Source organism: Pholis gunnellus (genome assembly GCF_910591455.1).
Source record: "Pholis gunnellus genome assembly, chromosome: 14".
Taxonomy (NCBI): domain Eukaryota; kingdom Metazoa; phylum Chordata; class Actinopteri; order Perciformes; family Pholidae; genus Pholis; species Pholis gunnellus.
This window is the reverse complement of record NC_136541.1, coordinates 2,594,336-2,621,600: the sequence shown is the minus strand read 5'-3', so window position 1 is coordinate 2,621,600 and position 27,265 is coordinate 2,594,336. Positions and strand designations below refer to the sequence as shown.

At 43.2% G+C, this 27,265-nt stretch overlaps 2 protein-coding genes across 2 annotated transcripts; one reads left to right on the top strand and one right to left on the bottom strand.

Moving 5' to 3' along the window:
* Window positions 1-30: 30 nt before the first annotated feature.
* pfkpb (phosphofructokinase, platelet b) lies at window positions 31-27,265 on the bottom strand. Its single transcript, XM_079173909.1, has 22 exons — window positions 27,156-27,265; window positions 22,618-22,691; window positions 20,958-21,035; window positions 20,428-20,617; window positions 19,680-19,845; window positions 19,535-19,579; window positions 19,020-19,128; window positions 17,651-17,746; window positions 17,284-17,376; window positions 17,038-17,163; window positions 16,809-16,873; window positions 16,562-16,631; window positions 15,021-15,167; window positions 13,579-13,649; window positions 13,080-13,167; window positions 8,893-9,045; window positions 8,060-8,224; window positions 7,150-7,211; window positions 6,339-6,450; window positions 5,905-6,004; window positions 5,711-5,816; window positions 31-1,101 (listed from the first exon to the last, which is right to left on the bottom strand). The coding sequence occupies exons 1-22, from the start codon at window positions 27,256-27,258 to the stop codon at window positions 945-947; spliced, it is 2,376 nt and encodes a 791-aa protein (XP_079030035.1). The 5' UTR covers window positions 27,259-27,265; the 3' UTR covers window positions 31-944.
* LOC306706743 (tripartite motif-containing protein 16-like) lies at window positions 2,066-4,486 on the top strand. The gene has a single exon (XM_079173922.1). It carries the CDS (start codon window positions 2,081-2,083, stop codon window positions 3,755-3,757), a length of 1,677 nt encoding a protein of 558 aa, XP_079030048.1. The 5' UTR covers window positions 2,066-2,080; the 3' UTR covers window positions 3,758-4,486.

Below are 27,265 nucleotides of genomic sequence, written 5' to 3'. Positions count from 1 at the left end.
CAAACACAATTTCATAACTTTCCACACCATAAATGCTTTATTACTCTGTGACAGGACACACACACACACACACACACACACTTCCAGCACATTAAGTTAATGTTGCGTACACGTTCTCCACTCCACGGCCAAACTACAGCAACAGCAGGACTCTATAACCAGATCTATAAAGATGCCACAGACAAAGCCCAGGGTGGATACAAACGGCTAAGGCAACACCACAAACACACACACACACACACACACAGTTAGCAGGTGATAGGACACACACACACGCACGACCAGCTCAGCCCACTAAACCTCCTGTAGGTCACATTTCCATTTTACAATCAGGTTGTTGGACACGTTTTTCAAGGTGTGAACGGGCGTTAGATCAACACCGTGTGATCCTCCTTGTGTGTGTATATATATATATATTATCTCTTTAAAAGCAGCTTTATGGTTTACGTTGAGGGGCTCAAAGTGCTGTAAGAAACAATATAACAGCAGCTGGACATCACCCGGCTCGGCCTCGCTGCAGCGACACCACGCGGGGGTTCGGTCAACTTGGTGGTTACAAATTAATTTTGATACTATTCTAGGACTATAACTTGAAACCTATTCATTACATAATAAAGGAGGGCAATATATATATATTTAAGGTTATAATAACTTTGATTGGGGATCTGGAAAATACAATGTCAGCTCTGATAGCTTGTTCCAAATAATCTCTTCCCCGTCATCATCTTAACAAAATAGAAGATCCCTTCTGATAAGTCCCGTGACTTCACCACACAACTTTCCTTTTCTTTTCATTCCCATCTAGCTTTGATAAATCTACTTTAATGCGTTTGCAGTCAACCAGCGCGTCGGTTGGTGATTGTGTGAGTAGCGGTCACGGATGTCTGCTTGCTGGGTTTGAAGCGCTCCTCCGGCAGCGGGGGGGGGGGGGGCCCGCGAGAGGCTCAGATGGCCGCCGAGGCGTCCGTGTCTTTGGGTCGCACGGGGGTCACGTGTTCCAGCTGGCCGGCGTCGGACACGTCGTAGCTGGTCTTGTACTTGGCCAGGATTTTCATCAGTGGGCGGAGCTTCAGCCACCACTGCTCTTTAGGGATCCTGTGGCTGAGGAGACAAAACACACGAGGGGGGGATTTAAAAATCTCATCTCCTGTTTCCTCCCTCCTTTGTTGTCCTGTGAGCCGGGCTGTGAATCTATACGAAGACCTTTGGATGACGGATTGAACTGTGGATTGTTTTGTGGAATATTTAATAGTTTCATGACAATATACAGGACTGTCTCAGAAAATTAGAATATTGTGATAAAGTTCTTTATTTTGTGTAATGCAATTAAAAAAACAAAAATGTCATGCATTCTGGATTCATTACAAATCAACTGAAATATTGCAAGCCTTTTATTCTTTTAATATTGCTGATTATGGCTTACAGCTTAAGAAAACTCAAATATCCTATCTCTAAATATTAGAATATCATGAAAAAGTATACTAGTAGGGTATTCAACTAATCACTTGAATCGTCTAATTAACTCGAAACACCTGCAAGGGTTTCCTGAGCCTTGAAAAACACTCAGCTTATATATAAACAATATATATAAATATTAAATTTATATATATTTATTATTATATAATAATAATATATTATATAATATTAATAATAATATAATAATAATAATATAATAATATTATATTATATTTATTATTAAATATATTAAATATTTAACAACTAAAGAAATGAAATGTTTTCAAACGTGGAGCAGGTTTTAACCGAGGCTCTGTTTGTAAATGAGGAAACAAAGTTCACATTCACAGCGCTGCTCCTCTTCCTGGAATGAACCACAGCTTGATAACCCCTCCTTCTTCCTGCTGCTCTCAAACACATCCGGCTCCACTCTGTCCACATATCTCCTTGTTCCCTCCCCTTCAGATCTACAGTTTTAAAGATGGGTGTAACCAACATGGTGGTGAAGCGATAGAGCTGACAGGCTCCATTCACTGAACAAACACATGTTGTTCAGATCAGAAGTCAAAGCAGAGTCGCTTCTAGTGAAGTGAAACTCAGACAGTCGTTGTTACTGAGAGGTGAAATGGCGCAGAAAGGAGTTCAGCTGGATCGGGAAACCTTCTCTTGTTCCATCTGTCTGGATCTACTGAAGGATCCGGTGACTACTTCCTGTGGACACAGCTACTGCATGAACTGTATTAAAAGCTTCTGGGATGAAGAGGATGTGAAGAAACTCCACAGCTGCCCTCAGTGTAGGCAGACCTTCACATCGAGGCCTGTCCTGCTGAAAAACACCATGTTAGCAGTTTTAGTGGAGGAGCTGAAGAAGACTGGACTCCAAGCTGCTCCTGCTGATCACTGCTATGCTGGACCTGAAGATGTGTCCTGTGATTTCTGCACTGGGAGGAAACGGAAAGCCATCAAGTCCTGTCTCGTCTGTCTGGCCTCTTATTGTGAGAAACACCTCCAGCCTCATTATGAATCCCCTGTCTTTGAGAAACACAAGCTGGTGGACCCCTCCAAGAAGCTCCAGGAGAACATCTGCTCTCGTCACGATGAGGTGATGAAGATGTTCTGTCGTACTGATCAGCAGTGTATCTGTTACCTCTGCTCTGTGGATGAACACAAAGGCCACGACACAGTCTCAGCTGCAGCAGAAATCACTGAGAGGCAGAGAGAGCTGGAGGTGAGTCGACTAAACATCCAGCAGAGAATCCAGGACAGAGAGAAAGACGTGAAGCTGCTTCAACAGGAGGTGGAGGCCGTCAATCGCTCTGCCGACGAAACGGTGAAGGACAGCGAGAAGACCTTCACTGAGCTGATCCGTCTCATGGAGAAAAGAAGCTCCGATGTGAAGCAGCAGGTCAGATCCCAGCAGAAAAGTGAAGTGAGTCGAGTCAAAGAGCTTCAGGAGAAGCTGGAGCAGGAGATCTCTGAGCTGAAGAGGAAAGACGCTGAGCTGAAGCTGCTCTCACACACAGAGGATCACAACCAGTTTCTACACAACTACCCCTCACTGTCACCACTCAGAGAACCTACAGACTCGTCCGGCATCGATATCCGTCCTCTGAGCTACTTTGAGGACGTGACGGCGGCTGTGTCAGAAGTCAGAGATAAACTACAGGACGTTCTGAGAGAGAAGTGGACAAACGTCTCACTGGCAGTGACTGAAGTGGACGTTTTACCGTCACCTTCACAAGCAGAGCCCAAGACCAGAGCTGAGTTCTTAAGATATTCAAGTGATATCACACTGGATCCAAACACAGCATACACAGATCTGTTATTATCTGAGGGGAACAGAAAAGCAACATTAGTGAGTCAACATCAGTCTTATTCTAGTCACCCAGACAGATTCACTTTATATTGTCAGGTCCTGAGTAGAGAGAGTCTGACTGGACGTTGTTACTGGGAGGTGGAGAGGAGAGGAAGAGTTTATGTAGCAGTCGCATACAAGAATATCAGCAGAACAGGGAACTGGAGTGAATGTGTGTTTGGATACAATGACAAATCTTGGGCGTTAGATTGTGACAAAAGCAGTTTAACATTTTTGTACAACAAGATCAAAACTCCCGTCTCTGGTCCTCAGTCCTCCAGAGTAGGAGTGTACCTGGATCACAGAGCAGGTATTCTGTCTTTCTACAGCGTCTCTGAAACCATGACTCTCCTCCACAGAGTCCAGACCACATTCACTCAGCCTCTCTATGCTGGACTCAGGTTTCATTATGATGGAGACACTGCTGAGTTCTGTAAACTAAAATAGTCAGAAGTGATTTAAGGAACAGCAAATTAATGTTTGTGTTTTAATCCTGAAACTCATTTTGTCTCCATCATTGTCGCTTAATTGCTGATTGTTCTTCAGCTGTCAATCAAACATTGTGGGCGGTACTTTGACATCTTCTCATTCTTGTCGTGTAAATGTTTGAGTTTCTTTAGGTGGAGCTCCTTTCTGTGTCTGTTTAGCCATGGAGGCTATCACTGCTCATGATGATCTTTGTTGACCTGAACTGATATTTCTCTTCATGAAAATGTAAACTGCTCTGAGGTTTAAATGTGTGATAAATATTAGTATTGATGTATTTGTTAGTTGTTGTTTCTCTTCCACTGCATGGCTCTTAAAGAGAGAAATCACCAGAGCTTCTTTTATCAAAGATATTTAGTTCTCAGCACTCTTTGTGAAGATTTCTTTAAGTGAAATTATGTTTATTTTCTAGAACAGATTAAATGTTGTTCTTGTTGTTTTCTTAATCGTTATACAAAAGAGGTTCTATGATGTATTATATCACTAATTATTATAATCATAATCAATAAGTAAATCATTCATTATTCTCTTTCACATAACTGAGATTCTGGTCAAACTAATAGATTATGAGGATGAAGTGAATGTGTTCATGAAATCATTGAACAAGAGTCATTTAACAGACTTTACTGATGGGATGTGAACAAACTGAAGGTTTACATGATGAATAAAGTATTTCTGGATTCAAGAATGAACAAAGTATTTTCTTCTTGTCTTATTTACAGGGTTTCATACAAAGCTGATGGAGAAAATGTGAAACTATGTGAAACTAATATGAGAGAATAACTGAGTCAGTTTTCCTCCTGAAACACCACAAAGTACAGACTTCATGTTTAACACTTTTTATGACTTATTTCCACATAATCAATTATTCAAGCATGTTATGTGTGAAAACAAAACAGTCTCACCAGCAAAGGAAGAGAGCGACTCCATGTGAAGGTGAGCTTTGATACAGGAACCACACGGGGTTCAAAAGTTCAAAGTTTGCTTCACCAAAAGTGTTCAACAACTTTCTCTAAAGCTTCATTTGTCCTGACCTCATCTCCTGCTCTATATTTTGGGGAGCCACTTATCCCGCTCAACTTTATAAGCTTCATGTTGTTACAAAGAAGCACTTTGTATCAAAGTGAAGTGTGAAAAATAAATCAGTTTGACTCATTTAAGAAAACTCATGTCTGACTTTAAGAGAAATACTATTTATTTAAAGAAACAGACGATTACATGACTAAATGAGGAAACCTAGAATACTAACAACTTAACATGTGCAACAGTTCAAATGGTCTTTGCAACTGAAACCAGTGAGCAGCAACATGAACACATCACTCTACTCTGTTGTCAGCAGCTTGAATGTGACGTTCTTCAGAAACACAAATACATACTGTATATATATACAGGACTGTCTCAGAAAATTAGAATATTGTGATAAAGTTCTTTATTTTGTGTAATGCAATTAAAAAAACAAAAATGTCATGCATTCTGGATTCATTACAAATCAACTGAAATATTGCAAGCCTTTTATTCTTTTAATATTGCTGATTATGGCTTACAGCTTAAGAAAACTCAAATATCCTATCTCTAAATATTAGAATATCATGAAAAAGTATACTAGTAGGGTATTCAACTAATCACTTGAATCGTCTAATTAACTCGAAACACCTGCAAGGGTTTCCTGAGCCTTGAAAAACACTCAGCTTGGTTCAGTAAACTAAATCACACGTATGGGGATTATCACAATATTCTAATTTTCTGAGACAGTCCTGTATACTATGGAGGCAGCGGGCTGCAGTTTTAAGAAACAATGACGAATAGGAAGTCATCCCGATTCTTGCTGGTAAACTGATTGATCTCTCTTTTTTTTTTTTAGGGGATCAAGGAGCTGTAATGCTACCGAGAGGAAACCTGTAAAATGTTACTCACACAAAGTCAGACTCGTCCCGGAGCTGTGACACCGGCTGAAACACCAGAGCTCTGCGCCGCATCCCCAACAGGCAGGCGGTGTCCTCCGAGTTAGTAAACACTCGCCCTGCAATGAAGAACCGCATCAGCCTTTATAACCACACACACACACACACACACTCATGCACAGACACCGTCAATGAGCCGTGTCTTACCTTTTTTGTAAGAGTCCTTGAGCGTGCGTGAGATCCACTGAATGGCTTTAGCAGCGACTTTGGTGCCAAAGTTTCTATCAAACGGTGAAGGAGCTCCTCCCTGTGAAAAAAGGAAAATATTGCTCGATTCAAATCAAGGCTTAGAAATGATGATTAGTGCAACAAAATCTGTATTGTGATGCATTATATAAACAAAAACTAACTGTGAGTTTTCACCCAGCCCTGATTAAATATATGTAATGGACTCCATGAATGCACCACACCACTCTCTCAGTGCATGCTGGGAAAAGCTGCAGCTCCCTGCGACCACGGAAAGAGTAAGTGGATATTTATGGACTCACAATATCAGGACATCATGATTTCCCAACATCACTGGTGAAAATACAGCATATATAATGTGTGTGTGTGTGTGTGTGTGTGTGTGTGTGTCCGACCTGCTGCATGTGACCGAGGATGTTCTTCCTGCAGTCGAACACTCCTCGTCCCTCCTCGGTGTACAGCTGGTAGATGAAGTCAGTGGTGAAGTTCTCGTTGGAGTTCTCATTTCTGAAACACACGTTAATGAGGCAGCAGCTTAGTCAAAGTAACAAAAATAAAGTTAGGAGCTGCTGTAAACACTTTTCTTTGGATCTACTTTGTACCAAAGAAACAATCCCACATGAAGGTTGTTGTGGAGTGATCCGCGGATTGTCCGTTTGAACAGCGACACAGAGATGCGGATGTATTTATTCTCATTTGGGTGAACCGGCCCATTAAGCAGCCTAACTAGTGTCCTCAAGCTGTTTGTTCTCTACGCCCCTCACTGCTCCAGTGCCCTTGAGCCACTTGCGATGCACCACTGACGCAGGTGCAAAACCTCAGCGCAGACACACAATGTCACCTCCACACTGTCCAGAATTATGTGTCCTACTTCCCCAGACCTGCATCCTGCTGGGAGCACTTTAAACAGCGCGATGCTGCAGTGGACCTAAAATAGCCTCAACAGAAGACGTGAAGTAAAGTGTGTACGGTCGATTATTCTGTCAAAGACACTTTAACATGTCGTGTGTTTCATTGAAGACAAGTATACTGATTTTCTTTAAGACAAAACAGTTATTTACCAACAAAAAACATAGTTTTACAACCCTGTCCTGTGTTATCTCCCTGAGTCCTACACACACACACACACACACACGCAGGTTAAATAATGCGTGCGGCAAGAAAACAACAGTGGAAATGTGACATGGAAAAAAAGAATTGCCTCACCTGAGCACTAAGCCTCTCTGGATGCTCGTCTTCATCTTCTGCGTCAGATGCTCCACGTTGGCCTGAAAACAGAGAGAGAGAAGCCTCGCGTTAAAAACCGGAGCGACGGAGTCCTGCAAACCTGCAACCTGCACGAGCAGCCGATCCAGCAGTCTCACCCCCCCCCCCCCCCCCCTCAGAACAGAGAGGGTGCAGGGTGACTTTTACACCACCAGGGGGCCCCATAGCTGCTGTTTGTACCCTTGTTTTAATGCATAAGAAAGGTTTTACAGGGCTCCTTTTTTAAATGTCATTAGGAGACAAAAAAAGGTTTAATATTGTGACGATATGGAATCGTATCCCCACACACATGTACTCTCAGTTAAGTCCTATTTTATGTTGGCTAATGCCTATTTATAATGTATAGTAATACTCACAAATGAAGAATTATTTTACTAACATGTTTTAGTTTATCTTCTGTTGCCACTTAACTGTATATTATTATTAGTAGAGTAGAAAGTAGCTCACACAAGGCAATACAATTTAAAAAACAACTATTATAAAAGTAAAAGACCTAAAAATAAAAGACATTAAACTGTACCAGACTAACATAAAAATGAAAACAAGATCAGAACCTAAAATCAGGATGTTAGCATACCCGACCTGATCTGTGTTGATGGATCTGTCTGTCACGGGATGAGTGACGCAGCTCAGAGGTTATTAATAAGTATAATGTCATAATCTGGGTCACCTGAAACATCCAGGCAGAGGCAGCTCAGAGGCTTTAAACACATTAATATTAACGTTTACTGCTGATGCTAAAGTAAGGTTATGAAACATAAAGACATTAAGTACACGTCTGAGGGAGACACGAGCCTTCAAGTTGCCTTCAAGCCTTAACTAAATACTTAAAGCAGACTTGGTCTCTGACCTGCAGGTCCCGGATGTCAAACGGCTCCTCGTAGATGTAGACGGTGTCGGCGCCCGCAGCCAGACCGCCCACGGTGGCCAGGTAGCCGCAGTAGCCGCCCATGGTCTCGATGATGAAGACCCGCCGCTTGGTGCCGCTGGCCGACTGCTTGATGCGGTCGCACGTCTGCATCGCACGCGCAGAACTCAAGTTAATAACGAGCAAAAAAATCACAGACTGGTTCACCACAACAGAGCTGAAACAATCATCTGATGTGCAATCAAGAAGAAATAAGACAACTTTAAGATAATACGGTATTTATATGAATAACTTAATATAATATTATACTGCAATAACTTCTCAAATGTGGGGATTTCCTGCTTTAATCTACTTTATATTAAATGAACTAAAGTACTTTTTGCTTTTTGTTTTTCTGAGTAAATCTGAACGTTGGGCTGTGGAAGACTGACAGAAATATAGATTTATGTCTAAAGACTAAACAATGAAAACAGTTAAATAATGAATAATGATGAGCTGCAGCTCTCCTTAAGTAGACAGAATACTGAGTAAACACGCCGTTACCTTTAGACGCTTTAAGAGGAGATCAGACATTCTGTCAGTGAAGTTGTGTTTACTCACAGATTGTAGTTTTACTTCTTCTCTCACATTCAGCTTTATCCATAAACATGTCTGACATGCGCTGGGATAGTTTTTTTAAACTCTCACTGTGTCTTCAAAAGCATGAACTAGGATTCTTCCACACTACCCGTCATTATTCTGAGACATGCAACACAGCAGGAGGCCTCTGGCTGATGTATTCCAGGTGTGTTTGGTCTTCACCACATGGCCCTTACCTCCACGATGGCGTTGAGGGCCGTGTCAGCGCCGATACTGAGGTCGGTGCCGCACACATTGTTACTAATGGTAGCAGGCAGCATGCACATCGGGATGCAAAAGTCCTCGTGGGCGGCCCGGGCCTCGTGCAGCTCCAGCAGGGACTCAAAGGCCTGTGGTGGGTGGTGGGTGGTGGCCGTGATATGAGGTTAGACCACCGGGGGGGGCACATTACACATCTGAGACCCTGTCCCTCTGTGATGCAGACTACAGGGATTCAACAGGCTGCTTCATGGTGCACAGAGGCTCCCTCGACTTGAACCCTTCGTTGGTTTCTACCTGAAGCTGTGACACACTGTGCTGCTTCATACTAATTGTTTACAGCATGTAATATGGACTCATATTCATGGACTATCTTTGCAGTTGTTAAGCAAGAAATCTGCACTTTTCCGTCACTTTCTTTTGTTTTTTTTGTTTCACCAACGTCTACACAGCATCTAGAATTTACACAACAAATGAGAACTGAGTGTGTGAACCACTTAGCTGATTTGGAGAATAAATGGAGATCTTTCCCTTAATGGAGTTGGTGAACGATAATCTAAATCTGTTTTAGGAGCTTTCCCAATTAATAAAAACATATTGGTATTTTTCTAGACCAGGGGTCGGCAACCCGCGGCTCCGTGAGGCCACATCCTACTGCTGGAGTTTGGAGTTTTAAAACGATCTCCCTCCACACAGCGTTTCAGCATCGTATTCCAGATGATCTCCAGCCAGACTAACACGTCTGAAAACTAATATCACGTGACTATACACGTACACTGGGCACGGTGTAAACAGGATGTAGATTGGTTGCTTAGTTAAAATAATACGACAGAGTAATGAAGGAGTTAATAATGAAAGGTCGCGCTTGATGCTTTGCTCTGCTGGTGACTGAAGTCTCTGTCGTTCTGGAGAGCAATCAATGTTTTGTTCCTTTACAGTTTATTTGTGTGGAATTCAGAATAGTTGTGCAGAACAAAATAAGCATTAATGAGGAAAGGAAAGTCCTGTTTTGTGTCCGTCCTCCTCAAAGCCGCTAACCGTGACTTCAGACGGTCGCTCCGTGGCTGATAACACCGCTGGACACGCCGCCAACAATAACAAAATGTTTTAATAGTTTGTCAACTAAAGTGTGCGCCACATCCTATTACGCCTTTGCCTGCAGGTGGCCAACCATATATTATTTGCAGACCTCTGCCCTCGGTAAACTATTGTATAAGTTCTTATGTTGAGCACGTTAAGAGCTCTCTAGGAAGCAGTGTTCCTGTGTCTGTGTTTGGGGCTTTTATTGTGAAGGATGAGACGGAAAAAGAGAAAGAGGTTCTGGTGAAGTGTGGGAATAAAGTGAATAAAGTTGCTGCCGTCTTGGTGCAGATTATTTTGTTATTATCATAAAGTATTGGCACAACATTAACCCTCGGTAAACTATCTAAAAAAAAAAAATACTGTATTTTATTTGGTGCAAAATGGCTCTTTGGCTTGTAAAGGTTGCCGACCCCTGAGCTAGACCGGTGCTGAAGGACACAAGTAAAGGGAGTCCTTTAAACTGAGACCATGAAGATGCAGCTCTGTGTGTGTGTGTGTGTGTGTGTGTGTGTGTGTGTGTGTGTGTGTGTGTGTGCTGCAGGCTGGCTCTCTCCACTGATGGGGGCTTTGGCTTCTCATTGGCTGAGAGGAGATGGGATGGGGGGGGGGTTAACCCTGGCTGACACTGAGCGGTGTTGACGTGTAAAGATAAAGATAAAGGCTGCGGTGGGTCTCCAGAGGCCGTAGGCGATGTTTCCTTTTACGTACAAGAATGTAAAGAGGCCCGGGCCTGGATTCTATATAAGATCCAGACTAAATGTAGACCGCGTTCAGCGATGCTGGACTTCCTGCCTAGACTGCACGCAGACTCTGAGCGTCCGTTCACCAGGGTTTAGGGTTAAAAAGGCGCCAAAAACATGCCACAACACAGGTCACTGCATGCCCGAGCACTCACCTGAGACCTCCGCTGACCAGCTCGCCTCCAACAACAACCAGCTTTGAGGGTTTCACTGATGCACGTGGCCTGATGCAGCGTGTCTGGTCCTCCTGATTAGCCTTTGTGGTAATTGTGAGCGACTTCCTGCTGCTGTAAGGATGCACCGATTTGATAACGATATCGGGCCGACACCGACCCAACATTGGTGACAATGGGGCAGATCTTTTCTATTCAGTTCTATGTTTTCGGGCTGAGCAGCACGCTGGTAGGAGGGAAGATAACAACAAACATGTCAGCTGTTTGCTACGTCAACAAGTCATGTGGATACCGACAATATCTAACGTCTGGAGGGGGGCAAAATATAAACAACTAAAAATAATCGAGCTCCTCCACAAGAATCTTATCTTAATCTTAAATCTTTGTATTTATTTGGTCCATTTTGTTTGAAGAAGTCAAGCCTGATGTTGACTGAAAGAAGAAGGATCCTGGTCTCTACCACGCTGTGCGGGCGTCCAGTTTATTAATTAAACATTTGTATCCGCTGATACCCAAAACCCAGGTATCGTTATCGGGACGGAAGATCGGTGCATCCTTATTTCTAGGACCTGAGGCTGCAGCATCTAAACATCATTAAACTTAACGAACTGTCAACGTCTTGCCAGCAGCCATTCATTTCCTGTAGCAGTTTCTTTAGTTTTCTTAAGTTTAAGGATGTGTCGCCATCCTGAGTTGTTGTTTTCATACTAAGTCGGAGGGTTAAGTCTGTACGCTCCGTGTAGGTCTAAGGACACGCGTTACAGGTTCCATTGCTGAGTGTCAGGTTGCCTGTTTACACAGAACATATTGCAGCCCATCGATACTTTACAGCAATAATATTGACAGAAGCTATTCATGTCAACACCATGTGAACCTCTGCTGAGGCGTCTTAACTCAAATGAAGTCCACCTTCTGATTGTTGATGCGAAGGACGCGAGCTGTGGATCAGCGAAGCCCCAAAAACTCTTTGACAGGCCGGATGGCGTGTGCGCTTTAAAAGTCCCGAGTACAAAACACACACACGTAACACTCTAAACCACTTACATCAGTAATGGCATTCAGAGCGGTGTCTGAGCCAATGCTGAGGTCTGAACCAGGTATGTTGTTGGAGACGGTGGCGGGGACCATGACCATGGGCACGCAGAGCTCGGGATGTTTGTCCCGCGCAGCGGAGAGCTCCAGCAATCCCACGAAGGCCTGCAGCGGTGAGAGCCAGCGTCTTATTGGTCGGTCGTTCAGGACGTACAGACAACGGGGGATGAGGTGTGGGAGACGAGAGAAGAGGCCTAACGCCGAGGTCTCCACCAGGACTACAGGACACGGGAAGCGTGTTTAACTAGATCCTGGTGTCGGGTTTTGTCAAGAACACAATAAAAAGGTTACGCTAACTTAGCGTACCGACATCTTTGATGTTACTTTCATCTTTTCCAGAACGAACACATTAAATGTTGAGCATCGTGTAGGGAAGACATAAACTTGGGCTTTTTGGAAAAAGAGAGCTTTGAGGTGGGCGGGGCCTGTTGGTGGGAGATGGACCTCAAGAGTAATGAGGAAGATCAGAGACGGACGGGGAGGACTGTACTGTACTGGCGGGAGAAGCCAAAGGGAGAGAGCCAGGGGGGGGACAGGGTTCACTATCTGACCAAGCTGCACAGAAAACTCTCTATTCTGTATTGTTACACAGTTTAGAAATAAATATTTTGTTTTATTTAAAAAAAATGTTGTTTAAATTTGTGACGGAAGTTCCATTTCCGAGATATTTAGAGGTTTTCGTATTATTAGGTTTCCAAATATGAGAAGTTTCAAATGTAAGGTTTTGGCTTTGCAGCTCGGCCGTGAAGTAAAAAGCAGACGTGGACAGACAAGGAGGCAGCTTATGACATCTCTATGTGTCTGAATTGTATTCTGAAAATGTGGTTTTGCAGAAATGGAGACATGTTTTGCATATTGAAATGTTCAAATCAGTGAAATCAGCAATAATATAACACAATACACAATGCACTCAAAGAGAGAGTTCTTAATAATGCTGTAGGACAGGAACAATATCGCTGAGCAATGAAAATATTATTCAACATTTCTGTTTTCATAGAATCATTAGGAGCTACACTTAACGCTAAAACAGTCAGAATATAATATTTTGTATTATATTAGCATGTTTTTCTTTCTTACCTCAAACCCTCCGATGACCAGCAGAGCGTTGATGTTGTGGAGCTTAATCTGCTCCGCTATCTTGTCCAGATGTTTCCCTGGAAGAGTTCTAGCAAACAGAAAGGAAATCATCGTTAATATGTTGTTTGTATTTAGAGTTACTGTGAGAAACCCTTTAAATCATTGTTCCTTTTAGTCAGATAGACTCAGAGTTCAGTCACACTGATGTAGAGATCTGTAAAGAATGAAGCCTCATTCAAACAGGATTCATATTATTATTCTGCCTCAGTCTTTGGTAACTGAACAAGGTCAGGATCAGTTCTTTGTGGAGCAAAAAGTTCAAATCTCCTGCAACTGAATTGATTTTTAAAGACAGAGATCACGAGTGGAAAGCAACAACAAGGGTTCATTTAAGAGAAGTGAGCAAGAAAATGGGTCAATATGTGAATATTACTCTCGATGTAAAGAAACAAAGTCACGACTGATGACTTCATCTCCAGATCACACGTCTCATATTCACCGTTTGGTGCCCAGCAGGGAGCCTCCTTGGCCGGTCCAACCACCGACATCTCCCCATTTGATCTCCTTGATCTGATTTGCAAAAGCAGGAAGATGTCATAACTATTCTCTTAAAAACATTTTAAAAACTCAAATATTCTTTAAAATTTAAGTTTAAAATGTAAAAAGTTTTTTGTTGTTGTTTAGGAACAACGTGGCTTCACTTTGCAAGGTCGGATCAAACTCATCACACTCAAGACGGCACCATTAAACACCATTAAACACCATTAAACACCATTAAACACCATTAAACACCATTAAACACCATTAAACACCATTAAACACTGTGGTAACGTCAACCAGCAGCTCCACGTTATCACCATCATATATAATTAAGACTGTGTGTGTGTGTGTGTGTGTGTGTGTGTGTGTGTACATAGCGTAACTGTCGTGGCAGAGACACTTTCCTGCTTCCCGCTATTCATCAATTATTCACGTTGACCTCCAAGGAATGCTGCTTCCATCCATCACGTACTCGCACTAATGAGCGCTAGTATAGCTTTAACTGAGCTCAGAGATGATTCAGGAGCCAAAGTCTCAGCATCCATGACTAAGATGTAATGAATGAAATAATAAGATAAGAGAGACGCAGCGTGAGGAAAGACAGCGAGGTCTGACCATCACGGCTAGAGATGAGTCGGCTGGTCGGCGGTGTCGGGTTCAGGGGAATAAGACTCTGTTCATACTTCAGTAACGTGGCAACGCTCAGCTACAGTTTACACAGCGTGACGGTTCTATGCTGAATGAACTCCTCATGCACTGGAGTTCTCTTTGACATCAAGTCTCAGATTTCAGTACTGAATAGAGTATTTGTTCTTCCTTTATTAGAAAGTTGTACGATGACATTTATTTGCAAAAGAGGTCACCTTGAATCAAGATTTTAATCCGTACATAAGAATGCTCCTGCACTTTACAGCAAACATGTGTTTTTATCTTTTACTAATATATGCCGAGCTCCTTCCTCATACTGCTAGATTATGTGAAATAATAACCAAAACACTCTATTGTTCTTAAAGTAAATGTTCTCTGAAAAGAGTAAACATGATTCAAAATAGTTTATAATTTGGAGAATGTGTGATAAATGTTGGACCGATGCAGCGCTGGAACCTTTAGTTGATGGACAGAAGATGAATCAACTACGACTCTGATAATGAACGCTTTAAGCAGTTTGTTAATAAGCAGAATGTTCTCCTGTTGCAGCTTTTTAACTTTGACGCGTTTCTCTTTCTTGTATCATTAATTTGAACTTTTTGAGTTTTCTTTGAGGCGACAGCTTTGGCGTCTGAGAAGCCGATACCTCTGACACACAGACGACACGTCCAGCTGATGAAGTGAAAACAAGTGATGACACAAACAGAGACGACTTAATACGTAGTTGCATCATGTAGTCCCCTTCACTCTCACCTGTCCCTTGGAGAATCCCTCGAAGCCGTCACTGACCGCAAACATCGTGTGGCCTTCGGTGATTCCCACTCTCACAGCAGAGCGCACGGCGGCGTTCATACCGGCGGCCGGGGCGCCGACGTTCAGCACGGCCACGTTAAAGGAGCTCTGTGGATGAAGAGGGAAGCGGTCACTCAGTGGAGACAGCCGAGCCTGGGCACCGGCATAACAGTTTGGGCCGAATGTTATAAGCTTTGTGACATTTTTTAAACATGGTCACACATTCACTGTGCAGTCACAGCATGTATGATGCTTGAGTTGAAGAAGAAGGTTTCTCTGCGGCTGTTAAGAGGCAATGAAGACAAGCAGTGATTTCTGCAGCAGACACCAAGTAGGCCAGTGTATCACCGCAGGATTATTCAGCAAATTAAAAGAATAATCGCTCCCCATGCCTGACGGGACAAGTCGTCCGTCCACACTGCCTCATAACATCATTCGTGTCTCAGTAACCGAGCTGAGGGGGCCATGCAGGGCTCTGCCTCCGAGCAGAGCAGCAGCAGGCAGAGACTACCTCGCATGCAAGAAGCCACATGCTGCTAAAAGACGCAGCGAAGCAGCGGCTGCTTATTCTGCAAACTTTCACAGACAATCCAAAGCTATTCAAACTCAAACCATCCGTCCCACTAGATGCTGAGGATATAACATGTTCAATCTAAAAACTGCTGCACCGCAACTTTCAACCCTGACTATCAGAGTGCACACGGATCCCATGAAGTTGTGTGTTCATGACCCACATTTGAATGCAATGCCTCATGCACTCGGCCAACAAAGTCCTCATTTGGTGTTCAGTGTGCGGGGAATGAATGACAGATTAGGCTTTGAAAGCATTCCTCTTCCCCTTCGCTAGGCCCCGCCCCTCGAACGCAGACTGGCCAATCACAGCTTAGTATCAGGCAGCTCTGACCGGGGTCCAACAACAGATATCTGGCTCCGCTCCAAAGACTCTTTGTTTTTCAGGCTGCTTTCATGGATTCTAAAACGTGGGAATTAAGGGTTTATTTTTGACCAAAGCAGAGTTGGTGGAACCACCGGGTACGGAGGGTTTGGTGAGTTTGTATTTAGTTCTGAATGAAAGTGTGTTTTACAATATGGTAACATGACTCATGTTCTCAGTGGAGTTTGGTGTATTTGACGTGAGTAATATAGCTGCTTAAAGGATTTCACTCTTGAACAAAAAGGTTTATCTGGTGGGAGCCGCACTAAAGCAACACAGCTGCAGCCTCACTACTCCTCACATACATCAGACTGCTCTTCCTCTTCCTCCTCCTCCTCCTCCTCCTCCTCCTCTCCCTCAGGAGGGGAAAAACAGACTCTGTGTTAGTGTCACAAAAAGACCGCAGCACCCACAAGGCACCTGACCAGGAAGTACCTTATGCTACCGTACAAATCTCAGAGCCGCTGGTGGAGAGACACATTGGGGTTAATGTTACATTTGTGATAATGTTGTGATTGAAATAATCAGTTTGTTTCATTATTGCGTCTCGGTTTTAACGAGTACTTACATTTGGAAGCTCAGAATCTGGTTTCCGGTAGGAGAGGAGTCGGTAGGTGCTCAGAGTGTTCTCAAAGCTCCTGCAGAGCACAGACGTGACAAAAAAACTAAAGTTAGAAAACACACGATGGATCAGTTCTGTTGTTGTTGAGGAGAAAACCTGACGAGACCTCTGATGAAACACTTCTCTTAATTTAAACTACTTCGTGGGCAAATGAATCCGATGTTTAATCACGTCAAAAGAAGTTAAAAATTACCCGCCACGCAGTCTCACTGCCTCTTCAAACTTCTTCTCGTCCATGGCCTTCTGGACCTCCTGAGTCTGATGACGAGACACAGAAGAGCTCCACGTGTTAAAAACATTTAAACTATTTTAAATGATTAATACTCTGTTATTAGAAACGCTTAAGGCTCACATGTAATGGAGCAATCTCAAGAGTGCACACATGTTCTCTGCATGACACACACACACACACACACTCTTACCATCTGAACACACTCCATAAGTGGAAGTCGAACTGCCTGGTTGCCAACCAGAGACACGACGCAGGCCGGCGTGGTGGCGGAGGCCTCCAGTAACGCCAGCACCGCCTCCACGCCCATACGACTGGCCTGCAAGGACAATATATCATTCTGACTTGCCCTCACAATTTATCATCCCACGACTGGAGAGAGAATTCCGCGTCACATTATTTTCCATATTGAGAAGCATTAAAAGATGTCGTGACTCACCAGGATCCTGTCGAAGGCAGAGGGGGTCCCACCTCTCTGCACATGGCCCAGGATGGTGACCCGGGTGTCAAAGCCCAGGCAGCGTACGACCAGCTGGGGGTACGGAGGGAGAACCAATGAGGATAGAGGATTAAGCACGTACAATGACATCAAATCTACCACACGTTATTATATAGCATCACATTTCAGTGTGATTAGATAAGAGTTGTTCCGTGAATCTAAAGGGTTTCACGCCAAACATTTAAGATACAAACAGTCAAAAAAATAACTTGCATGAAAGAAACAATGTGAAAAGTCAACACAACAGGGAATGAAACAAAAAGCTTGTGAGGGAGAGTCGGTGGGTCGGTGACTCCGCTGTACTCACATCCTTGATGTAATCAGGAGTTATTGCCTTGTTGTGGGAATCTATGGCTCCTTCAGCTACGATAATAATGTTCAGCCTCTTCTTATCAGCGCGGTTCTAGAGGGACGAAACAGAAGCAAAAGCATTCGAGTACATGACAGAAGATCCAAATGTTTGTGTTCATAGTTATTACTAAAGAAGGAGCTTTTTTTACCACATCAGGGCGGCTGACTAACCGGTGATTCGTAATATTTACATATTTACATATTTATTCCTGTATTTATTTATAGATTTACTTCATACCTTTTTTTGTCGCCCATAATTAAGCAGCTGATGTGGTAGCTACATTTTCTTAATGCATTGGACTTCTAGTGAATAATTACAGATGCAATTCAAAGGTTGTGGGTCGAGTCCCACCAGAGTCGCGTTTAAAACATCGACTGCGTTTGAATCTTCAACACAAACCAGCTGCTGGTGTGTGTCTCGTGGAACTAGGTATAGCATCGGAATTGTAATCAAAACGCTTGACATGTGTTTCAAAGATTGCCGGTTCAAATCCCACATGAGTCGCTACTTTACCGTGTAAAACAGATTATCTCAGTTTCTTTGTAGAAATCTAACTAATGCTGCATTTGTACAGTGGTTACAGGAAGAGTTGAGCTGAAGGCAGAAATGTGTGTGACTCTCTGTGTGTATGAGAAAGATTTAGACAAACAAACCCACTAATGTGGGACTCAAGTTGTTTTCCTGAAAGTTAGAAAGTTAAGACATCTGCAGCTATTGTTGATACAAGTTGTTGAGAAGAGAAAGTGAAAGCATAGCTCTGTGTGTGTGTGTGTGTGTGTGTGTGTGTGTGTGTGTGTGTGTGTGTGTGTGTGAGTGAGTTTATGAATGTGTCTGTTTACAGCAGGTTGCGGCCGGCTCTGTGGCGCAATGGACAGCGCATTGGACTTCTAGCATAACACATGAGAGGTTATTCAAAGGCTGTGGGTTCGAGTCCCACCAGAGTCGCTCTTTTACACCAAAAACGTTTTTCAGTCTCTGAACTTCACATCGAACTCCGACTGAAAACCTGTTAAAATGTGCTTTGTGAAGAATAACGAATAAACTTTTCCTAAAGGGCCACAGACTCATGAATTGTGATCTTTTCTCTCTTTTTTTAAGAAGCAAATCATCAATTAAACTACTTTTTAGTTCCCAAATTGGCATTGAAGTGCAGAAAACACAACATTAAACACCATTGTGCTAAAAAGGCTGCTGAGGTAAACAACATGTATTGCTACAGTGTGTACGTATTACACACACATATAATATCGACTGATTTAGAGACAGTGAAACTTTAGTGTGTGTGTGTGTGTGTGTGTGTGTTGTGTGTGTGTGTGTGTGTTACCTCAGACAGTTTCTGACACATGTTGTCCTCCCAGCCATCTTCAGGAGGCATTTCAGGGATAAAAACCCAGTCCGCTCCGCATGCCAGAGCGCTGACCAGGGCCAGGTATCTGCACACACACACACACACACACACACACACACACACACACACACACACACACACACACACACACACACACACACACACACACACACACACACACACACACACACACACACACACACATTTTAAACATTGCTTTGAATCTTTATTTCCCAGTAACAGATAGTGTGGCTGAACACACACATGCACGGTCCTCACTTATCGACATTTCCACATCAAAGTATTTTTACCAGGTCGTGACCTATTAAAAGCTAAAAGTATGCAATCCAGAAGAAAATGATAATTTAGTTAAATTTGACAAAGATATTCAGAATGGACTTTGTTTGGTTATTGAGCAGCATATTTAACCTCCTCATTCACATGTTCTCATGTGTTTTGGTGTTTAAATCTCTCTGCGTTGAGGAGCCTACCCGCAGTGTCTGCCCATGACCTCCAGCACAAATGTCCTCTGGTGGCTGAAAAAACAGAGAAAAGGAATGTTAGAAACAACAAGAAGCACATGTCAGTGAAACCCGGTGGACTGGTTGGTCCGTACTCGTCTCGGGATTCGTTCACCTCTGAGCGGTGGTCATGATGGCGTCCACCACCTCGATGATCCTGTGCAGCGCCGAGTCGGTGCCGATGGTCATGTCGGTGCCGCAGAAGTCGTTGTCGATGGAGCCGACCATGCCGACGATGTGGAGCTCCGAGTTGCTGCGAGCCGCCTCCTTGTCGATCAGACCTGAAAGACGTGAGAGAGGGAGATAAACTCTCTACACACCTGTAGAGGTGAGCCTCCAGTTGGACGGTTTTCCTCAGAGACAAGGAACCTTTTAATGGAACTTTAGGGAACATTTTACCCCCCAAAAAGTCCCTAATCGAAGGTTGGACTCTCTGGAAAGTACTCTTGTATCGATTAAAGATCATTTTAGGACGAGGGGAGAGCATTTTTCTTTGTTTGACGACATTTAAAGTAAAGTTTGGCTTCGTTTCAAGTTCTGAAGCACAAATAAAGAACCATCAAAGAATCAGCAGATGATTTACTGTGGAGACTTTATGGAACAGTAAACGTCTTCACAGTGACACAAAACCAAGCTTCATTGTTATTTGTGTATTTTGGATGAAGCAGGCGGACACGCTGAGCTGCAGTGTTTACACCTGCGACCACCAGCAGCCCTCATCACATCTCACGTTTCTTCTTTTCCGTACGTCAGCGGACTAACTTATCTAATCTCTGCAGATCTTCAGGGAGGCCGACAGCAAAGGGCTGCAGCAACAATGAGAACATTGTTCGACCTGAAGCCCTGCAGTGATGATCCGTCACCTTGTTGGACCAGCTCGTCCAGCAGACCGCTCCACTCCTCCCTGAACAGGTTGGCTCCGGTCAGGCTGCCGTCTCCTCCGATCACACACAGGTTGGTGATGCCGCGCTGCACCAGGTTGTGCGCGGCTTTCAAGCGGCCGTCGCGGGAACGAAACTCTTTGCAGCGGGCGCTGCCGATGACCGTGCCGCCCTGAGGGAAGAACGCAAAGAACAATCTGAGATCACATCGTTCTCTCCTGACTATACCGGCTCCGTCTGCCTGTCTCTCTATCTCGTTAATAATATTGCTTTTCTACAAGATGAAGCTTTTTTTTTCACCGTTGCACTGAATGTAATCCACTTTGAGACGATGAATGTCCGACGTGAACAAACAGCGAGACGTTTGAATTTAATCACAGACTCATTTGGCTCAAAGCTAGAAGCATCTAAACACAGCACTCCGTGGTGCTAAAGATAATTCCAACATTAACACGGGCTCCAGTCTGTTATCGGGAGCGCGTGTTGTGACCTCGACCAATAGCTCGACTCACCACTTGCAACATGCTGGAGACGCTTTCCCACGTCGCCTCCTTGATGTTGTCTCCTCCGTCCACCATCCCCTGGTACCCCTGAGAGGAGAGACAGACAGTGATGAATGACTGGATCATCCAGGACACAGTGACTGTGGCTCACCTTATTCTACTCCTGAGCATTAATATGAAGCTAAATGTTATTCAAAAATCCCACAAAGTGATGTCTTCAAATGTACGTTTGCTAGTTATTTTCTGTTTGTTTTTTTCTCACGGTTTCGTGTTCGCTGATCGTTACTCACAGCCGAGTGGCTGTCGGAGGCTGACGGTGACGACAGCCAGTGAAGGGTGAAGTGGGCCTCTGGTAATCCAATTATACCCACACTGAGACCACATCCTCTCTCTCTGCCATCAGTGGCGTCATGCACATTCAAACTGCACTTATACTCTCAGACATTCAGCATCGTATTAATGAGACGCGGATGAGACGTCGCTCTTTCCTGATGTTGAATCATAATAAGTCGATCTGTGGATGTCCGTGGAGTGACACCGGCGGAGACGAAGCTCTCAGAGTTTTCAAACATTTATTCACTGTCTATATGAAGAGAGAAGCTTTCTGAGAAATGCATGCTGGGATAGTCGTGTAAAACTGGTCTGAGATGCAATAAAGAAAAACATGCAAATGAGCACAACTGAAAAGATTCTCAGAATGATGAAAGTTTCCTTTTGAAATTACCAAAAGAAGTAAGAATTATCAAATGCAATCAATAAGTTAACATATGTAAATACTCTCTAGCTAGAAGCAAGTGAATCTAAATGGTCATGTGAGCTACGTACCACCGATCTGTACGTCACGAAACACATCGAACTAAAAGACTACAAGCTACACCAACCATTTGTTTACTTGAACGCAAACCAGCCGGTCGCGACTATAAACGGACCGGATAAGGAGTTTAAATAGTTCCAGCAGTGAGACAGGAAGTTAAATTCCCTCTGGAGGAAACGTGACATGGAGACGGGACGAGGAGTCTGAACTCTGTATCAGCCGATGAAATGTGAAGAGAAGAGACGTCAACGTCAGAGAACTCTTTCTGCAGGTGAAATAAGTGAGAACGCGTCACAATGAAACCTGTTCTGATCAAAGCTTCTGCTGATAGCAGCACAATGGACGGCCTCTGAGGACAGAAGCTGTTCAGACACGTTCTCCTCCAGTCGTTACACATCTGATGATTTAAACAGCGCCAGCGTTCATTGCGGTCGCTGGTCTGGTGCTCACCGTGTCGCCTGGTGCCGAGGAACCAAAACCTCCTCGTGTGTTTTCATCGGAACATTCTCTGATTCAGTATTTGTTTTTTTTATTTGATTATGTTATGATGACGGCACACTGACTTTGTTGGCCATCCTCTTGTTAAAGCATTAAATATTGAACAAAAGAACACAACATATACATTTCATAAGCTTCTTAGAAATTCACACTACACAAAGAAGTGAAACAAGAATCAAAAGATAATTTCTACGTTATTGAAGTGATCTGTTTTTAACTAAAGGTAAAATCCTGTTAATGCTGGACTCTGTTAGCAGAGGCCAACATCAGGTCTCATGTCTCTCAAAGACGATCGCGACGACTCGTCTGCAGTAATTCAGCTTCCTGTCGTCAGTGATGTCTGGAGTCACGTCTCACCTCGTGGATGAAGTAGACCTTGGCTTCCACGTAGATGCCCATCCGGACGACGGCCCGGACCGCCGCATTCATGCCTGTTAACGGAGGAGAGTCAGTGGTCGTCACGTCACAGTGCAGTGATATTAATCAGAGAGAGAGAGAAACAGAGAGAGAGAGACAGAGAGAGACAGAGAGAGAGAGAGAAAGAGAGACAGAGAGAGAGAGAGAGAGAGACAGAGAGAGAGAGAGAGAGAGAGAGACAGAGAGAGAGAGACAGAGAGAGAGAGAGACAGAGAGAGAGAGACAGAGAGAGAGAGAGACAGAGAGAGAGAGAGACAGACAGAGAGACAGAGAGACAGAGAGAGACAAACAGAGAGATAGAGAGAGACAGACAGAGAGATAGAGAGAGAGAGAGAGGAGTGACCTTGAGGATTTTGTGCCACATTTTAAAGTGTCTGTTGGAGCATTTAGAGAAATTAGAAACAGAAACAAACGTCAGAGTGTGATCAACACATTGTACAGTTTCACTTAAGCAGACAGAGGCTGGTAGCTCATGTGTTGATCGAGTAGATTAAAGTATTTTATATCTGATGTATTGATCGAGTAGATTAAAGTATTTTATATCTGATGTATTGATCGAGTAGATTAAAGTATTTTATATCTGATGTATTGATCGAGTAGATTAAAGTATTTGATGTAAACATCTGTTTGAGAGACGTTGTTGTTGTTGCATCAGGTGATGCAGATTGAGAGCTGTGAGAGACTTAATGACAGAAGTCGGACGTTAAAGTCAATAATAAAGATAATTTCAAAGGAAAATAATAATACAAATGAGAATTCAGAGAAACCAGTTTGAAGCCACATCTTTACAATACTCGTGTTGTTTTTAACTAAAATAATTAAGCGGATGAAGGATCTGAAGACAAGTCGAGCAAACGTCCTGCGTCCGCTGAACAGCGTCAGAGAAACACATTTATTTTTACGTGAAGCTGCTTTACTCCGTGTTTCTACCGGTTTTACTCAGAGGAGGAGACCCTGAAGGAATCAGAACTGTGAGCAGCTCACTGCAACAAAGACAACAACTCCCATGATCCCACGCTGCGTCACGACGTCACCACTACTCCTTCTTTCCTCATTGTTATCAAGAGGCCACTAGAGGCAGGAAATTACAAATTCTGCATCACCAAACTGCTTAAGCTCACCGTGAGTGACCCTGCTTATTACTTCTGATGCCTGATGCAGACTGATATGAAACGATGACGCTCTTCTGTAGCTTATTCTCTGCGTGTCGGTCAGAGTGAAGCAAAGCTCCGAGCTCAGCAGGAACAAGCTGCTCCTCACAGCCGACACGGCTCCGTCTGCCAGACCTCCTCCCACGATCACAAGCTCCGAACAACCCGGCACGTTCACCTCGTCTGCAGAGTGCACACGGGACGTGACTACTTCTTGGAGGACAATGTCTGGATTCAGGCTCTGTTCAGACAGATAATGGAACTCTCTTTTTTTCCATTTCACTGAGGAGGGCGTCTGGCAACTAAATAAAATCAAACACAGGCGGGCTACACTTGGCTCGTGGATGTTTTTGCAACATGGAAAATGTATTTCTGCTGGTTGTAACAGTCAGCAATGTTTCTAAATGATGTTGCTGTTGCTGATTACAAACACATAATAATCTAGATTTGCAAAAGCAGCGTCGGGTGGAGGGCTGTGATGGGTTCCATGAGACTATAAAGATATTCAGTTCTCTGTAAGAGGAAACCTGCAGCGCGTCCAAACAAGTGAGAAGATGAAGAATGATTGATGACTTGAAATGATTCATCAACCGTGTGAATAGTTTAGATTATAGATTAGTTTCCTGTCAATCAATGAATCCTTTCAGGTCTAAACTAAACGATCAATACACAGAACACGGACCATTGTAAACCGACACCAGGTGGACTAACAGGATGTTAACCCACAGAGATTCAGAACTTCTCTGAGTCAACAGTTGGAAAAATGTTTATTTTCCTTTTTAATAAAAAGTGTAATTTTGTTTATCTCAGAGATTTGTTTTGTGTATTTGTGAAACGTTTGTCCTGCTCTGTGTTATCTGACGTATTGAATAAATAAATAAATAAATAAGGTCCCATGACGGATGGATGCCAATAAGGGGGGGGGGGGGGGGGGGGCTGATGGGATGAGATGGTGTTGCTAAGAGACCAGGGCAGAGCTGCTTGGTTGAGAGGATCTATAATCTATCTAATGAGCTTCACAAAGGAAAGGAAAATAACAAATTATCTTGAATGACGTGTAATGGCGAGGAACTACACACACGTCAATGTGTGTGTGTGTGTGTGTGTGTGTGTGTGTGTGTGTGTGTGTGTGTGTGTGTGTGTGTGTGTGTGTCATGTTCCAGCTGAGCTCTTGCAATAATGTGTTTTAACTAATTACGAAATACTTTTTCCTTCCGACCTGACTAAACATATCCAACTATGTGTGTGTGTGTGTGTGTGTGTGTGTGTGTGTGTGTGTGTGTGTGTGTGTGTGTGTGTGTGTGTGTGTGTGTGTGTGTGTGTGTGTGTGTGTGTGTGTGTGTGTGTGTGCGTGCGTGCGTGCCTGAGTGCTAGTAAAAGTTGCCATGGTAGTAGGGTTGGTGCTCCTGTGTCACAGAAAAGCATGTAGAGGTGAAGAAGGTCAATGTCTGATGAGGAAAATCTATTTTAAAAATCTATTTAAAAATGTAGAATTTTTCAAGCTTTCTCTATTTCACGAGATATTTCTGTCTCTGACCCCCTGTGAGGGAAGACCTCTTTCACTACAACAGCAACACAAACGCTTAGATCTTGTTTGGCTTTTAATGTTCCATGTTTTTAGGATTTTAGGTTTTTGCTCTTCTTTATTTAGTTTGTATTAAATCAATGTATTGTATTCTACTGGTCTGTAAAAGGTTTTTACATCCAGTCACAGGATACGTAGCGTTCACCATCTCAGGTACTTTAGTTTGTCGGCTTGTTTCATTAGATTCAGTGCTGATTAATAACAATAATAAAACACTTTGTTCTGGTCCGGACTGCAAACCAGCAGCCAGTCGTCATGAATGGAAGAGATTTAGGACAGTGGTGACGCATGATTGACTCTGAGCATCATCTGGAGGAACATATGCTGTTCTGTGCTGCAGCCTATAAAGACACAGTGTTACGTAACAACAGTAGCTGTGGTTAACCTGCAGCACTGTGTAGATAGAAGAGCACCATATAAACCATACAAGGTCAGTATGGTGTATTTATAGACAGTATGGTGTATTTATAGACAATATATGTATATAGTTGGTTATGTTCTGACGATGTTTCAGGGTCGATATTAGAGCTGATGAGAATGGATTTTACCCATTGAAGATATCTCCATGAACATTAATTATCAGTATAATATAATAATGAGAAATTACATCATAAAACACCTCACTCTTAGTTCATTTGCATTAATGTAATTCCCCTTCCGTTCATCACTACGCCACTGTGTACCCGGCGCTCCTCACGTAGACGGCACGATCCCACCGCGACAGGATGAGTAAAGCTAACGGCAAACAAACCGGAAGTTGATATAAGCTGCCTTCAAAGTAAAAGCACCGAAGGGCAAACAGAATAATGTGACTTTTGTTGTGAAAGGTTGACTCGGAAGTAAGCTCCTTAACCTCTTTACTTGACACCGGTCCTCTCGTAAATCATCCTCAGTGATGCAACGCGGGTTTCTACTCGTCTTACTGTAATAACTGATCATTTTTACTGGATGAGAAGTTCATATGAGCGCTTATACTTAGTCTAACGTTTTAAAAGTATTACTCAGCCAAACAAAGTAGATGGTATTCAACAGGAAACCTGAATAGTACTCGCTGTCCTAAAGTCAGGAAGACACAAAATAAATATATAATAGTATTATGTAAACTTACAGCAAGGTCATCATACATACTGACTGAGCTCATTATGGGAGTATCACAGAAATATCATACATTCATCCGGGTTGATGATGATATTATAAGTCCTGCTGCACGCGCACAGGTTCATGCACGAACACACACGTGCCATGTATGTGGTGCACACAGTAATATAGATGCAATGGTGCAGGATGCACGTTAAAGGTGCAGGATGGGGAGGAACACCTTGTGTAAAGAGAAGATGTCTTTTTATTTTATTCAGCCATCACGAACACTTGTTGCTTTTGCAAATCAATCAAAAGCACTCATTACAACCTGGACGCAGACCTATTATCAATATTAAATGGTATACTTAACGTTTTTCGCCGGGATAACTATTATAGCATCCATGTAAAAAAAAAAAAAAAAAATTGACACATCCTCGCGGCCAGCCATCCATTATCGGACAGCTCTTGGGCTGACGTGTTTCTGTCATTTTATCCAACTAAATATGGCCTAAATATTAATGCAAAATAAAAACACGAGTAACATTTGTTTTAAATGTGAGTTAAAATCAATTACGTTGAATTACAAGCATTGATTAATTAAAACTGGCAAGAGGCAACGTAACTGTCCGATAATGGAACTCGGGTTACACAACGGTTTTTACCTTGGGCATCTCCTCCGCTCGTCAGCACTGCGATGGATTTCCCAGCGCCGGACAAGTTCTCTATGAATTTGCGAGTGTCCTGCCGCTTCGGTGGGGCCGCCATGTTTCCC